This window comes from Symphalangus syndactylus, chromosome 1 (assembly GCF_028878055.3).
Source record: "Symphalangus syndactylus isolate Jambi chromosome 1, NHGRI_mSymSyn1-v2.1_pri, whole genome shotgun sequence".
NCBI lineage: Eukaryota > Metazoa > Chordata > Mammalia > Primates > Hylobatidae > Symphalangus > Symphalangus syndactylus.
The window spans coordinates 143,646,175-143,661,438 of record NC_072423.2 but is presented as its reverse complement, the minus strand read 5'-3'; the positions used below and the strand labels follow the sequence as shown (position 1 = coordinate 143,661,438).

At 39.3% G+C, this 15,264-nt stretch overlaps 1 protein-coding gene and 1 long non-coding RNA gene across 7 annotated transcripts in view; one reads left to right on the top strand and one right to left on the bottom strand.

Annotated features, from left to right (window-relative positions):
* The window catches only part of LOC129486822 (uncharacterized), a 33,839-nt gene extending 20,547 nt beyond the window's left edge, over positions 1–13,292 (top strand). The window contains exons 2-3 of the long non-coding RNA XR_008659109.2: positions 4,967–5,032; positions 12,959–13,292. This is a non-coding gene — a long non-coding RNA (uncharacterized lncRNA). The remainder of the gene's footprint in view (positions 1–4,966; positions 5,033–12,958) is intronic.
* The window catches only part of MTUS1 (microtubule associated scaffold protein 1), a 156,961-nt gene that overhangs the window by 69,174 nt on the left and 72,523 nt on the right, over positions 1–15,264 (bottom strand). For 2 of the 6 annotated variants that reach the window (XM_055287019.2, XM_055287053.2), the window contains 3 exons: positions 10,471–10,632; positions 2,634–2,768; positions 105–143 (listed from right to left, as the gene is read on the bottom strand). In XM_055287019.2, the coding sequence (XP_055142994.1) occupies positions 105–143; positions 2,634–2,768; positions 10,471–10,632 (336 nt within the window). Of the gene's footprint in view, positions 1–104; positions 144–2,633; positions 2,769–8,504; positions 9,001–10,470; positions 10,639–10,894; positions 10,914–15,264 lie in introns of those variants that run through there. The other 4 variants (XM_063613051.1, XM_063613047.1, XM_055287035.2 and 1 more) reach the window with 4 other exon arrangements.

Sequence of the window (15,264 nt, the reverse complement as noted above, 5' to 3'; positions counted from 1 at the left end):
AATTCTACTCATAAGCACACCAGTAAAAAATCACTGCAAATACTTGTAGTAACATAACTTTACGAAAAGATTCTTTTTATCCCATCCATAAAATGGTCACTCACCTGCATTAAGAGCTGTAAATAAATTTTTTCTCGAAGGACCTAAGATATAAAAGAAACATGTAAAATACACACGTTTTATTTGACATATCACACAAAAACAAACCATGTTGATAAGAATTATTTTCAAAAACAATCAATCTCTAAATTTCAGGTTCCAGGTGGGAAATATCACCGAGATTCAACCAACTTTTGTCAAGTGCATTTTAAATATAAGGTGGTATTTCACATAATATCAAAATGTTTAAGAATGATATGAAGTCATCACCACAAATTAAATAGGATCAGTTTTAACAGGAAAAGCCACAGTATTTTTTCAGCCAAGAACAGCTGAAGTTCAAGTTTTAGCAGGACTGAATTCACACACTGCCTGTGCAGATATGCTATTCTGCTGCCAGGAGAGCAGAGGCCAGACTTCACGAAGGACCGTCACTCCTGTGAGCTTTCTGAAACTGCCCATTTCTATTCAGCTATGAAGAAAAATAGAAGTTTCTCCTCCAAACTGATACAGTATAAAATCAGGAGTGGTAATAGGTACAGAGCTGTAAGTCACTAGAAGAAATCTATGATGCTTCTACTTAACATGAAATAGTTGTTTCTAGGACATAATCATCTGCAGATACCAGTCAGAACAGCTACCATGTTCTATCTGAAATTTTACAGAGATGATCTCTTAAAATATGTGGCTGTTATCAACGGAAAGCACTGATTCCCACTCAGGTAAAACTGTTGCGACATAAAAACCTATCAACTCAATAGTGAGGCATTTTAGAATTCTGAGTCTCCTGTTCTACAAAGCTGTCAATGGCATCTCATTCTCTGAAAGTTATTTTAGTATAAAAGTTCAATGGCGTTAACTTCATTACTGCTGTGTGGATCATGGGGCTTTATCATCATCAATAAAAAACCACAGTTTTCCATCCTGATGTCAACTCAGCAAGAGGTCATTTGGTGCCTCCGAAATTTGATTAACTCCCTAGGCAAATGACAACCTGCTGCACACTGAAGAATTTAACCCACTCCTAAAATTCATGCCTATTTTCTCCTCAATTCAGTACAAAGAAACGGTATTGACATACATTTACCAGCCTCAAGTTACCATATTATCCTTTAAATACACACAGAGAGAGACACATGTTAAGGAGGATGCTGTGACAGAATAACACCTTTTAGAAAGTTACTAATAGATATTAACAATCCAAAGAGTTTCATGCAGGTTAACCCAGTAATTCCTCCTTCTGGGATATCCACAAGTAACCAGAATCTGAAACAATGAACTATGACTCACACTTGAAGAGGTTCATCTCAGTATTAATAAACCCCAATAAGTCAGAAGTTGTCCACTATAAACTAGACAACCATAGAATAGCCATTTCAAGTGAAGAAGCTCTCATGATATACTACTAAATAAAAAGCAAGATACAGAAGAGTATATACATTATTACCCCTGGTTTGCTGGAATAAAAACAAAACAACATATACATACAGAGAAAAAAAGTCAGAAGGAAATGTGACAGCAACTGGTGGTTGACAGAACTAAGGAAGACTCTTTCTGTGTTTTCCAAATTCTCTAACATAAATGTGGGTCTCATTTTATAGGTCAAGTTTCTCACTCACAATTATTCTCTCAGGCTTCAGTTAAGCTTCAGTTCACTAGGCACAAATAATGCTTTTTGTTTGTTTGTTTTTTTGAGACAGAGTCTCGCTCTGTCACCCAGGCTGGAGGGCAGTGGTGCGATCTTGGCTCACTGCAACCTCTGCCTCCTGGGTTCAAGCAATTTTCATGCCTCAGCCTCCCGAGTAGCTGGGACTACAGGTACACACCACCATACCCAGCTAATTTTTGTATTTTTAGTAGAGGTGGGGTTTTGCCATGTTGGCCAGGTTGGTCTCGAACTCCTGACCTCAAGCGGTCCACCTGTCTTGGCCTCCCAAAGTGCTGGGATTACAGGCGTGAGCCACCGCGTGTGGCACAAAGTAGGCTTCTGATGTGCTTTGGGCCCATTGAGACAAAGTTGCATGAAAACACTGCACATTAAGTATATACCACATATTTTGTAAACCAGAAAATTACTTTTAATAGTCACAGCAAATACAAAGTGAGGATACGAGAAGGAACAGAGATGAACATTTAGAGGAAGAACAATGTCTTGGACCAAAGCCATGAAGACTTAACTACGGTAATAAACGGCAAACATCTACCCTGATGAAGAGTAATCATGCATTTCTACTCCTTTCTATCTCAATCTTCTACAGCACTATTTTAAAATAATTTAACTCTAGAAGTTTTATTTTTACCTTCTACTTTTGTTCTGCCTGCTGATTTACATGTAATGATTTTTTAACTATAGAATCTACCAACTCTCAGAACAACAATTTCCTCAGTGCAAAAATTTAACGTATCTCCTTTCTCAACACATTTTTAATCATTGTTAAATACACCATAAACCTATTTGTCAAAATTTAACTTTCTACAAGCCAAGGACTCTAAGCGTCTTGCCCTCCCTCTTCTAACCACAATGAGGACCGCACCTTTTGGAGGAGTTTTCAGCAAGTGAACATGAGCCCTGGATACCAAAGGCTTCAAATAAAAGGATCCTGAGGAAGCATTTTGAAATGCTGGCTTTGGAGGTTTCTCCTCATATTTGATGACAGCGGCACTACCAGCTGTAATAAAACAGAAAAGTACATTTTATTGTATAGATAAATACAGTTTCGACCTTCCACATTTATTCCTTTGCCTTTGAATCAACAAATGCTCAATAAGCACCTATGATATGCCAGTCATTACTGAACGTTGGGAATACAGCGTGGATAACAGTTAGCTTGTGTCCTCAGGGATGCAAAATAAAGGCTGTAATCAGAGTGACCACACATCCCGGTTAGCCTGGCACAGTCCAAGCTTATGCATCTTGTCCAGTTCAGCTTTCATCCCAGATAAAAGTTGGGGAAGAAATAATACAGCCATTCATGCTATGTAACAAGAATGCCCCAGGTGCAGCTAGGAAGAGTACCCATCTCCATGGGGACAAGGAAGAATTCACACAGCCAGCTAGTTAATGACACAAGAACAGTAACATACAGACTCCTCGGTAGCTATAAGGACAAGATCTGGTTCAAATCCTTGCTCCTACAGCAAGGAGTTAAAATGCCAACTTCTGCCCTGAACAAAGGAAGTTTGTTCCAAAGCAAACTTTATGTTTTAAGCTCCAAAGCAAAAACATAAAAGGGAATCTCACCTAAATAACAAAAATCATTTTTTATATCATGTGTAAAAATTTCCCCTCCACCAATCCAGACTGGATTTTTTATTGTTTTTTTTTTTTTTTTGAGATGGAGTCTCACTCTGTCGCCCAGGCTGGAGTGCAGTGGCGCAATCTCAGCTCACTGCAAGCTCCGCCTCCTGGGATCACGCCATTCTCCTGCCTCAGCCTCCCAAGTAGCTGAGACTACAGATGCCCGCCGCCTCACCCGGCTCATTTTTTCTATTTTTAGTAGAGATGGGGTTTCACTGTCTTAGCCAGGATGGTCTTGATCTCCTGACCTCGTGATCCGCCCGCCTCAGCCTCCCAAAGTGCTGGGATTACAGGCGTGAGCCACTGCACCCAGCCTGTTTGTTTCTAAATAATCATCAATATCCAGTTCTAGGCACCCAATTCTATTCTACTATTCGACACTTATAAATTTCTTTATTACCAACTATGATCCCTTTTCTCACTTCACTCATTTAGCAAAGGGTTAAAGATACCTACCTTGTTTACAAATACATTATAAATGTGAAGACAGCTAGAAATTTTTCACTAGGTTAAACTATTCCAACTCCTACAATAGTGCTTATACACATCACATTCAAACTTTGTACAGGCATGCTATTATTTTCCCGTAATCCACACCCAGTCCCTGTACAATGAGCCATCTGTTAATTGTTCTTGTGCCCAAATAACATTCCTAATATTAGGTCAAATCAACACAGAACTTTCCCTCCTGCTGAGAAAATTCTGTCAATTTCCTGTCCTTTTTTCCAATTCTCACCTTCCCTAGAACCTAGAGACTTGGCTTTTCCAAAGTTGACAGGAAGCTAATGGGAGTGACAGTATTAAAGATATTGCCATTGTAACATTCAACAGAACCCTTATTAGATGTTCATAGAAAATGGATATTGGATTTCAATTAGCATTTTAGCTTTTGCTAAATCAAACCCAACAAACAAAATTAGAGAGTTTTAACCATAGAATTATAACAATCTGGATTTCAGTCTTAATTTTCTTGAAGCCATATTTGATTATATGCAGCAACAAATAAGTCACTTATTCATATTTTAAAAAATTAAACTGAGTTCAATTTACAAACCTAATATGAAATTGTATGATTCTAAATTCATGCTTTTCTTTTCTAAAATTTAGAGACACAAAGGCCCACAGTTCACAAAGAGATCAGTAAAAAGATTTTCACTAAAGTAAAGGATGCGTTCTTCATGAGGCGTGGTACTCCTGTCCCTTGCCTCTCTGTCACATGCAGAATAGGAGGCGCTGTGCTGGAAATCAGCTGTCTCACTGCCACTTTTCAGACTCAATACAACACTAGATCAATCCGGCACCACACCCATCATCAACTTCATAACACACAACATGAAGTCAGAATTCATATTGCAAGGATAAAATGTCTGCATTTGACTCAGGTACAAACACATATTTATATTTTGTACATTTTTACATGAAAGCTATATATACAAGATATATATATATTCATATACTCTGTGATCAATGATTGTACATGCTTTCTGCCTTACTAATGGCAGGCACAAACTGTACTGAGCTGAATATAATTTCATGACTAACAATATGTTTCTCTCAATTTCTACTCAGTGTACCCTAGGCTGGCCCAGTGCTTTCCGGTAAACGCCCAACTTGAAGGATGTATATCACCCTGAGGTATAATGCTCTTCAAATATTTCCCTTGCCCTCTGTTTCTGTTCCTAACATGGCAACTGATGGGGTATCCTGATGCTATCTCAATTTCCCCTCTGCCAGACTCGTTATATCCAAACAATAAAGTCCTCAGCGGCAACAGTTCCAATATAAGAGATGCATAATAGTTTCGAGCAATGGAACAGGATGTAAAATATCCAAGTTCTGGTGCTGACTGGACCACTGCCTAGCTGTGCTGAATCACCTATCTATGAATAACAAGGGTCTGAATATCGGGTATGGGAATAGACACTGCATTGGCCTTCACAAGGGCCCTACTAAATCACTTTGGTATTCAGTCCCACTGAGGCTGGATGCATCCTCAGAATCATCCTAAAGGCAGCGTTCTAGAGAGCCATGGACACTAAACACTGCTGGCTTGAAGAGACAATATGAAAAATTTTCCATGTGGCCACCTACTTCTCAACCTGATCTAATACGTAGTTTAAAACGGCCCCTTTGTCATCTTTGATCCCAGCTGTCTCAATTATGCCAGAATAATAGATTCTCTGGAATCCTTATCTTCATTTCCCCATGGCCAAAGTGTGGTTCAAGTGAAATAAAGAAGCTGGTGAGTCTAAAAGGAAAAATTAAGGGATGTTCTCAGAAAAGCCCAAGCAGAAGACATGATTTTCCTATTAGAAAAGGGCTTCTCAGGCTGGGCGCAGTGGCTCACAACTGTAATCACAGCACTTTGGGAGGCCAAGGTGAGCAGATCACTTGAGGCCAGGAGTTCGAGACCAGCCTGGCCAACATGGCGAAACCCTGTCTCTACTGAAAATACAAATATTAGCTGGACGTGGTGGTAGGCACCTGTAATCCCAGCTACTCAGGAGGCTGAAGTGGGAGAACTGCTTGAACCCAGGAGGCGGAGGTTGCAGTGAGCCGAGATCGCGCCACTGCACTCCAGCCTGGGTGACAGAATGAGACTCCAACTCAGAAAAAAAGAAAACGGCTTCTCATTGTTCCACACTTTTATCTGCAAACTAACATTCATACTACATTCTAACACCTAGTGAAAATTCGCTTTTATTACATTATGTATATACACACGGAGCCAACATTCTGTTCATTTCTTGAATTTTATGTGAATCAGTTTAACACTCCCCACTGTGCCAGATCATCTGCCCACCTGGCTTAAAATCAAAGTACTACTGAAATCTAAGCTTTTGAATTTCAAAAGCAAAATCACTCAACTATATAATAACAAGAATGTCTCACATATACCCTAGAAAAACACGAACAGAGAAAGAACGAGAACAAAGTTAACAGTGGTCTGGATAATATTTCCTTCTTAAACAGTCCATTCAGAGGTGCCTAAGTACTAACATGTTTTGTGATGTAGAGCCTCATGAATCTATTGCCTGTTCCTCATCTTAGCCTCACCCATGACAGAGATCACAATTTGAACACAAAACTTTCCCTCTGAACCTGGAGGCACCCCGAGAAACCACTAACACGATCTTACAGGCGAATTCTTATCCACTAACCAGTGTTGGCAGGTGAGACAGTATTCACTTGCCATTCCTGTTATGAGTGAAGAAAAAGAAAAAAAACTAAGGGTAAATAAGACCCACCCTATTCTTTATCAGCTTAATCACTTTAAAACTCAAAACACCATCCTGCCAAACAATGAGGCCCTGTCTTATTGCAGTGAAAAGGGTCAGAGACATTTGTTGCTGCAAGGACTTTGAAGATGACCCAGTCCTCCCTTGTCATTGATCAGAGGAGAGTATGGAGGCCGGAGGCACGAAGAGAAAGATTGTCCAACTTAACACAAGTTAGTAGGAAAACTACGGTGGGACTGGGCGTGGTGGCTCATGCCTGTAATCCCAGCATTTTGGGAGGCAGACGCAAGCATATCACTTGTGGTTAGGAGTTCGAGACCATCCTGGCCAACATGGTGAAACCCCATCTCTATTAAAAATACAAAAATTAGCCGGGCATGGTGGTGCATGCCTATAATCCCAGCTACTCGGGAGGTTCAGGCAGGAGAATTGCTTGAACCCAGGAGACAGAGGTTGCAGTAAGCTGAGATCATGCCACTGCACTCCAGCCTGGGCGATAAGAGTGAAACTCCATCTCAAAAAAAAAAAAAAAAACTAAGGTGGGTCCAAGGTTAGTGCCCTTTTCTACATGTCACACCCCTCTCAGCCAGGGCTGGCAGTGAAGGTGAAGGGAAAGAACGCTCCATTTCTTTTATTCAGTCTCCTTCTGTTCCTTCCATTTCCAAGAGAATGCAAATAGCTTTGGTCTGCACCCCTTACATTTCCCCTACCATCTGGCTCTCAAATATAAACATGGTTTTGTGGCCAAAGTGGAAGAGGAAGTAATGTCTTTGGACCTTATTTTCCTGCTAACATGGCAAAATTATACACTCTCCCAAGACCCCCTTCTAAATTGCACAACAGTCCCCAAATCTTCAACTCTGTTCATGACACACAATATATCATTTATTTTTATCCAGTTACTTTAATGATCTTAAAAACTGGATATTAGGTATCTGAGTGTGAAAGAGCTTATAATCTTTAACCTCTATAAATGAGCACATTTGGTATAGAAACCATTGTGAAATGTTTTACACTAATATCCAACAGGATCAAGATCATAACTTGGAAATTTTCTACACTTAAAAGAACACACACAAAGAACCTGCTAAAATTCCCAAATAAGAACAATTTATTGCCTTACGTATTTTGATTCGGTCATTTAAAAAACATAGGAACATTATTTCTATAGGATCCCAAAGTTCCGAGAACCCAGTGTTAATTTTACGACAGCATTGTGTTATATCAGAAGTTCTTAAATGATGCCACTAACGATATCACATCACAAAGAAACAAGCAGACAAAGCAAGAAACCAATATTCGTTAAACGGATTCAAATACTTAAGCCAGTATAAATCAGAACACCGATCAAAAGAGAAAGTTAATTCTTAACATGACCATCCATTATCAGAAGCAGGAAATTTTCAGCGCAAAATGATTTTTTTATGTTTTGAGGTAGTCTTTAAAAGTATACACATTTAATACTTTGAGTTACAACTTAGGAAAATAATCAAAGATGTGATGTTTCCATTTTAATTTTAGAAAAGTATTTTTCTACACTTGCACAAGTACCAGCTACATACACACAAAAACTATTTAATAAGAAATTAAACCATCAAAAATCTTTGATAATAGGATAACTTCATGTGCCAGAACATTAACGATGCTGCTGAATTATATTAAGAGTGCAAAACACATAAAAGAGACAATAAAATTGGTCCTACACAGAAGCATTCACAACTTAAATATACATACAAAATGCCCCCAAATACTACCATTATCATAAATTACGAGTTACAAAAATAGCAGTCAAGAGATCCTAAATCAATTTATTGAATAAAAATTTAAGCATGCTTACAAAGAAAAGAAACCAGAAATCGTCGACCTACTTTTTTTCCCAGTAAACGTGGCTAACAAAGGAATTATACAAAGGCTGTACGATCCCACGACCAGCAGTGTCAATAAGGTAGCATCATAGTGCCTCTCTGAACCAGCCGGTGGGGTGAGTGTAGAATTGATAAAGATTTTTGAAGAAATATCAGTTTCTGTACAACTGCGAAATCCTCCTGGTACAGTCATTTAAAAGGATCAAAGCAAGCTTAAGCAGGAAAAACTGCAGCCATGTTCACTCTCATATCCCTCATGCTTGCTCTTAGTGAATTCGAATGGAGGGGAAAAAAAAAAATGTGTAAGCTCCAAGGCACTACACAAAACAGATTAAACCAGCTAGCAAATCAAACTAAGAAAGAGACTCATTGATTTGAATGCTTAATCCGCAACAGGAACACATCGCCACTAGACAGGCTCTGTGGGTGTATGGTAAACCCCTTTGTTAAAAGACAAAAAGGAATGGACAAAAGCATTTTACGACCTCCTTAGGAGCATCACACACAGTACTGAAACGATGGCCAAGTCAACATGGATGTCGATGGAAAACGTGGGGCTATGGCACTGCAGACTGTGTCTGCTTCAAGTGCCACAAATTCTGTTGCCACAACAGTTTTTCTAGAGCATGTTGGTGATTCCGTTTTGGCAGTTTGTTTTTAAAATTGCTTTGCAAGACAAAGAGAGCTTAAAATAATACACATGTGAATTACCTTTTCAAATTCAGAGTTTTCTCTCACATGCAAGCCTGATTTTGCGCCACAACTTCAAAATTCAAACAATAAAGCTGATAACAATCCTGTTTAATTTCAAGTCACATATCCCAGTATTTTTGAAGTGCCAGGGTATGCAGCTACTTACTCTCATATGAGTCCAGCTACTGCTGCTAGGTGACCCGTCGGAAATGTGCTCATTAATTCGGTCATTAATTCAGTGCCTTCTCTACAGAAAATGCATTCTCAATTCCCTCACACACCTGCTGTGTGATTTTGGACCAGTGACAACATCTCTGAGCCTCAATCACCTCATATATAAAAATCAGGGTAACAGCAGAAGTTACTTGAGAGAAAAACATAAAAGCAAACATGGACATCCTGAAATACTGCTCCACACCCAGAGGAGCCCCATGATCATTATTAGTACTACACTTTGTCCCCGAATCCTCACCCAAAAGAAGAAACTGATCTGTCAAACTGGAGAGATCAATTCGCTGCTCCTCTCCACACCCTTGTGTCTGCTTTTACTGGTATTCTCATCATCCATGAAAATACCTTATTTTTCTCCTCAACTATTTTTTAGAATAAGGGCAATTTCTTTTATATCCTATGTCCCTCGCTGTGCCTATCATGGTGTCTGTGCACAGCAGGCACTCCAAGATGGTTTAAATTCATGAAATTATTTCGTGGGGAAGTACAAAAAAGGAAATGAGAAAATAAGAAGCAAGTCCAAATACATGTTTGGAATGAAAGAGGTATCTCAGTAAATTCACTCGTTTATACACAGAAAACAGAACTCACGTTAACTGAAAACTTTAACAAAATTCTCCTGAGTTTACATTTTTTAGAATTATGATTCAAGTTATATTAGTCCTATTACACAAAATCTAGCATCCAAAGATTCCACAAGAGATAGTCTTTTGCAAAGTAAATGAAACTGAAATAATCTTTTTTCTGATTCCAGTTAGAGTCCAAATCCCCTGGGTTGGTACTCTTAAACCTCCAGAACACCATCACTTCAGACAATGCACTTTAGAATCCTTCATGCAAAAATATACTTTAACACACAATTATTTCAAGAGTGTTTTTCAAAGAATTTTGTTTTTTTCTGCGAAACTTTCAGAGCAACTCCAAAGCAGTATGCCTATTTTTCCTGAAACCCCAGAAACAAAAATTCTAATTATTTGCAGAGCATTAGTTTTTCTTGTAATCACTGTTTCCACAACCCCCGAAGTGTGATATAAAGTTGACTTACAATTGTTGCTGTAAGTGCTCAGCTCACTGTGGGTGCTGGCTATTGAGGGGGTGCTTCCTGTCCTCCGCAGCGCAGGACTTTTCAAAGACGCTTTGGATTTAGGAAGTGGTCTAGGCAAATTCACCCATGACGACCGTGCAGTTTTGAAGGATGCAGGCTTTCCTAGGGCTTAAAAAAAGAGTTTCCACTGCTATTCATCCCGAAAGCTGGCACTTTTTAAGCCTGTGAACTCAAACTTCTGCACTAACAACAAAGTCAAAACACAAAATGAACGTTCACAATCATGTAACTTCAGATGAAAGATGAAAGCTTCACGTAGACGTGTTTATTTTTGATCATTTAGAGGCAAGAGAGCAGAAATGATGAGGCAATTAGGATATGGGAAGTGTAGGAGTAACCCTGTCTCCTAAAGTAATTAACTCACACATGTTCTCTGAAGGAGATGATCAATCGGAATAATCATGAGAAAGCAGCTTTTGGCAAAACTGAAATAAAAAAATAAACAAATTGATATGACCTCCCATACTGGTGACTAAAAATAAAAAATATTCCATTAGCACAATAGGCTATCATATAAGAAATAAATAAGAACCGAGTCCAAATACATCTTTGGAACGAAAGAGATATCACTCATTTATACAACACAGAAAATAGAACTCACATTAACTGAAAACTTTAACAAAATTCTCCTGAGTGGAAAATTTTAAAATCACCAAAACAGGAAGAAAAATGCAATTTGATAAGAAAAAATTTCATTTGAAAAATGCCTAATGTTCTAACACCAGGTGGTGCTATACTATTAAGATTCTTTTAATCTCACCGTTTCTTCTTTACTCCCCACATAGTTTATCTGCCAAACTTAAATGATCTTCACTCAAACTTCTAACTCTTTCTTGCGGTAACAATTTTTTCACTTATCAGTGAAATAAATATACATGCTATGTATCCTCTGGTATCTCTGAAACTACACTCTCCTGATGCTCACGAACCTGCTACCTAAATATGGGCATTTCCCAAGTTCAGTCTTTTGCTCATAACCCTCCTCACCCTCATTCTCTTGGAGTCTTTTTTCTCTACTTTCCTCTAACCATTGTCCTATGCAGATGAATCCCATATTCTCACCCGCAGCCCTACCTTCCTTCTGAATCTCAAGGCTACTCATGTTTTAAAGTACTTACTGAATAAGTTTTCATCTTAGACTGACATGCTCCTGTTGATGCTAATTATAGCTCCATTGTTTTATTTTTTTTTTTTAAACTTGCTTTGTTGCCTAGGCTGGTCTCAAACTTCTGGCCTTAAGGAGTCCTCCCACCTCAGCCTCCCAAACTGCTGGAATTACAGAGGTGTAATCTACCCCATCCAGCCATATAGCCCTATTTTTAATTTTTTCCCAGCTTCAAACCATTAGAATCATCTTTTCTTCCCCAGATCCCCATATTTTCTAGCACTGTCTCCCAATGCTACCAGTACCACCTAACTGAAGACTACCCCGAGTTGAAAAAGACCTTTGATGAAAATGACATTGTTGCGTGTCACTAAGGATCTCATAAGTGAGTCAAATAATGCTGCTGGAAAGTAATGCCCATTGCTTTGTTCTAGCAATTTTGCTGATAAAAACCTCATCCTAATGGAGAAAAAGATGCTGAAGCTCCTCGGGCCTGACATTTGAAGTGACCACATTAAGCTCCCCCTTCGGCTCCAGCCTCACTCTTGCATTGCTCTTCTGCATCCATGTGTGCTCTGCTCCAATCAACCTAGCTTTCTCTCTGACACCAGGGCACACCATGTGCTATTCTATTAATATTCCAACAGGCACATCATTTCTTTTCAAAGAGCCCTTCTTCCACCCTTTGAATCCTTATTTAACCTTTTATATCGTTGTCTAAACTGTACTGGACTCCAAAAATCCTGTCCTTCCACCCCTTCCAACTCCAACATGTTAATCTCCTGAATGTGAAATTAAGGTCATGACCCAATCTAAAATTTGGGATTCTCCACCATCTACAGCATGCAGCCCAGGACAGCTTTGAATGCTGACCCAATACAAATTCATAAATTTTCTTAGAACATGATGAGATTTTTTTGCAATTTCTTTTGTTAGCTCATCAGCTATCATCAGTGTATTTTATGTGTGGCCCAAGACAATTCTTCTTCTTTCAGTGTGGCACAGGGAAGCCAAAAGATTGGACACCCCAATCTATAGGATGGTGATCTTAGTTTCAATCCTTTTATTTAATATTCAATTTCACAGGCTTAAAAGGCAATGTAGGGTTGATCCCTACCCACTTCTTCCCCCTCAGGCCATGCCTCCACCCCTTTATACACACACACCCCTTCGTGGTTTCTCTCCAGTCATTTCGCTCTATTCTTCTGCTTATGCCCATCCTTCCAACTGAATGGTCTCCTTTCTATCCCCTCCCCTGTTTTTGTCCAGTGAATTCAAAGTCAGCTCAAGCTTTTCTTTTAAACCCTTGCTACCCATTTGCAGCTCCACCCTAGGCCTACTGAATCACCACCTGCAGTTTCACAAGATCCCCACGTGATTAAAATGCACCTGAAGTTTCTCAAGCACGGTTGAGAATCAGGACCTCTTTGTGAGCTTATCCTGCCAGGACACCCTTCTCTGCGTGCCATGGACTATGCCTTGCTTTCTGCTCACACCATGTACTTGTTTCTATCACAGCATTTGCCTCCACATTCCTCTTGGACCATCTCTAAGGTTCTTGAGATGAGGAAGAGCACCTGATTCGATTCTCGTCCTCAGGAACTGGCAAAGGTATAGCATGGAGTGAGACTTAATAAATGCTTCCTCAACAAATTCATTTTTTTAAATGCCAAGAGTAAATGATGTATTTTTGATAATGTGTTCTCCCATCATCTATACTGAAGCATTCAGTGCTTAACCCATTTTTACAAGCTTATTTGTCTCTTCAGTCTATTAGAGACTTTTTTCTTTACATCCTTTACAATAATTAGAAACTGTTAGATAGCAAATACCCATTTAAAAAATTTATGGTTAGCCACCAGTTTTACTTGCTTTAGGAGGAACAGAAAAACAGATTTTTAGAATATAAATTTACCAAATTGCCGCCCCTTCAGCAGAAACACTGATGAGTCATCATCAAAACTAATAAGCAAGGTTGGGCAAGTAACAGACCAAAATGACTGGGCCACAGCCACAGTGCAGCCAAGGCTTCCTATATTTTGGAAATCAGCTTATTCTTCAGAAATGCATGCCTCACAGCTTTGTTTCTAAACACAGGTTTGCAGACATTTCTGAGTGTGCCTGGAATTACGACAGAAGACCTGTACCTTCACACAGCTGCACTAGAGGAAAGCTTACCCCTGCACCCAAGTATCATTTCCCTGATCTCCCCTATCTCATTGTCACCCCCATCCAGGCCCATCCCCTACACCTAATGGCAGCCAGTCCTCACCAAAGTCTTCCCAATTCCACCATGACTCTTGACGAATGAGCACTGAGGATAACAAATGCCGATTTCACCAAAAGATTAGTTCCTTTGAAAGTGAGAATAATCCTAACGGTGTGTGACCATTACTATCCCAGTTAATAGATGAGAAGACTACTTAGGTGGTTAAATGGCTTACTTGGGTCACATACCCAGCCGGTGACAGTAAGGCCTAGAATCCAAGTGTCTAACCACCCGCCCAGTGTTCCCTCGGCCATGCCACAGAATAGAAACATCTCAGTTAAAGAAAGAAGTATGAGGCTTGGAGGCAGACAGAGTTCAGACTGGAGCGCTTACTAGACAGCAGCTCCTACAGCGGAATGGTGAAAACAGTGCGGATGCAACAAAGACATTTAACTATTTCACCAACAGTCCCGATGTTTAGCTTAACAGTAAAGTTGGCCTAAAGTCGTTTTAATTGGATTTCATATCAAGCAATAAAATATACACATCATAGGCAATATTAAAAGTAAAACATAGCAATATTAGGTTGAGAGACTGCAAGTAACACAGGCACTAAATTCTTAAACAGTGAAATCAGTACAGGACTTCTCTGAATTACAGTTCTGAAAAGGTGACATTTACCAGTTCATATCGTAGTGTGTAACTTATCTCAGATGTGAAAGATAAAGATTTGAGATCTACTTGTGGGATATTATTGACCTCAGCGGTTTATTTTAAGCTCATGCACTTAGCATAGACTTACGTATAGACAACAGATTTGTTTTTATTCTGTAATTAAAACCATCTTTTATGGAGGGAAAATCTGGAAGGAATAACACTTCCACTTTGCCTTAGATAGTAACACAGTCTATTGGATTTGAAGCAAACCTTCACTAATCAACCAATTTACTAAAATACTCACCTCAGAAAACCTGAGTAAGAATATTATATTTAACAACAATAAAAATCAGTAAAAGATGCCTAGCAAAACTAAAATTTCAATGGAAAGATTAAGTGAAGAACAGGATAGTGTTAATATTAATATCCTATTCTGTAAAACAAAATAGTAGAATGGTGCTTGCCAGGGGCTGGTGGGGAAGGGAAATGGGGAGTTGTTCAATAGGTAGAAAGTTCCAGTTATGCAAGATGAATACATCCTACAGATGTGCTGTACAACGTGTGTTGCAGGAAGCTGGGATTACACGCACACAACACCACACCGGGCTAATTTTTTTGTATTTTTAGTAGAGATGAGGTTTCACCAGGCTGGCCTTACACTCCTGACCTTAAATGAGCCACCTGCCTTGGCCTCCCAAAGTGCTGGGATTACAGGTGTGAGCCACTGTCCCCGGCCACAACAGATCATCTTAATAAAAATCCG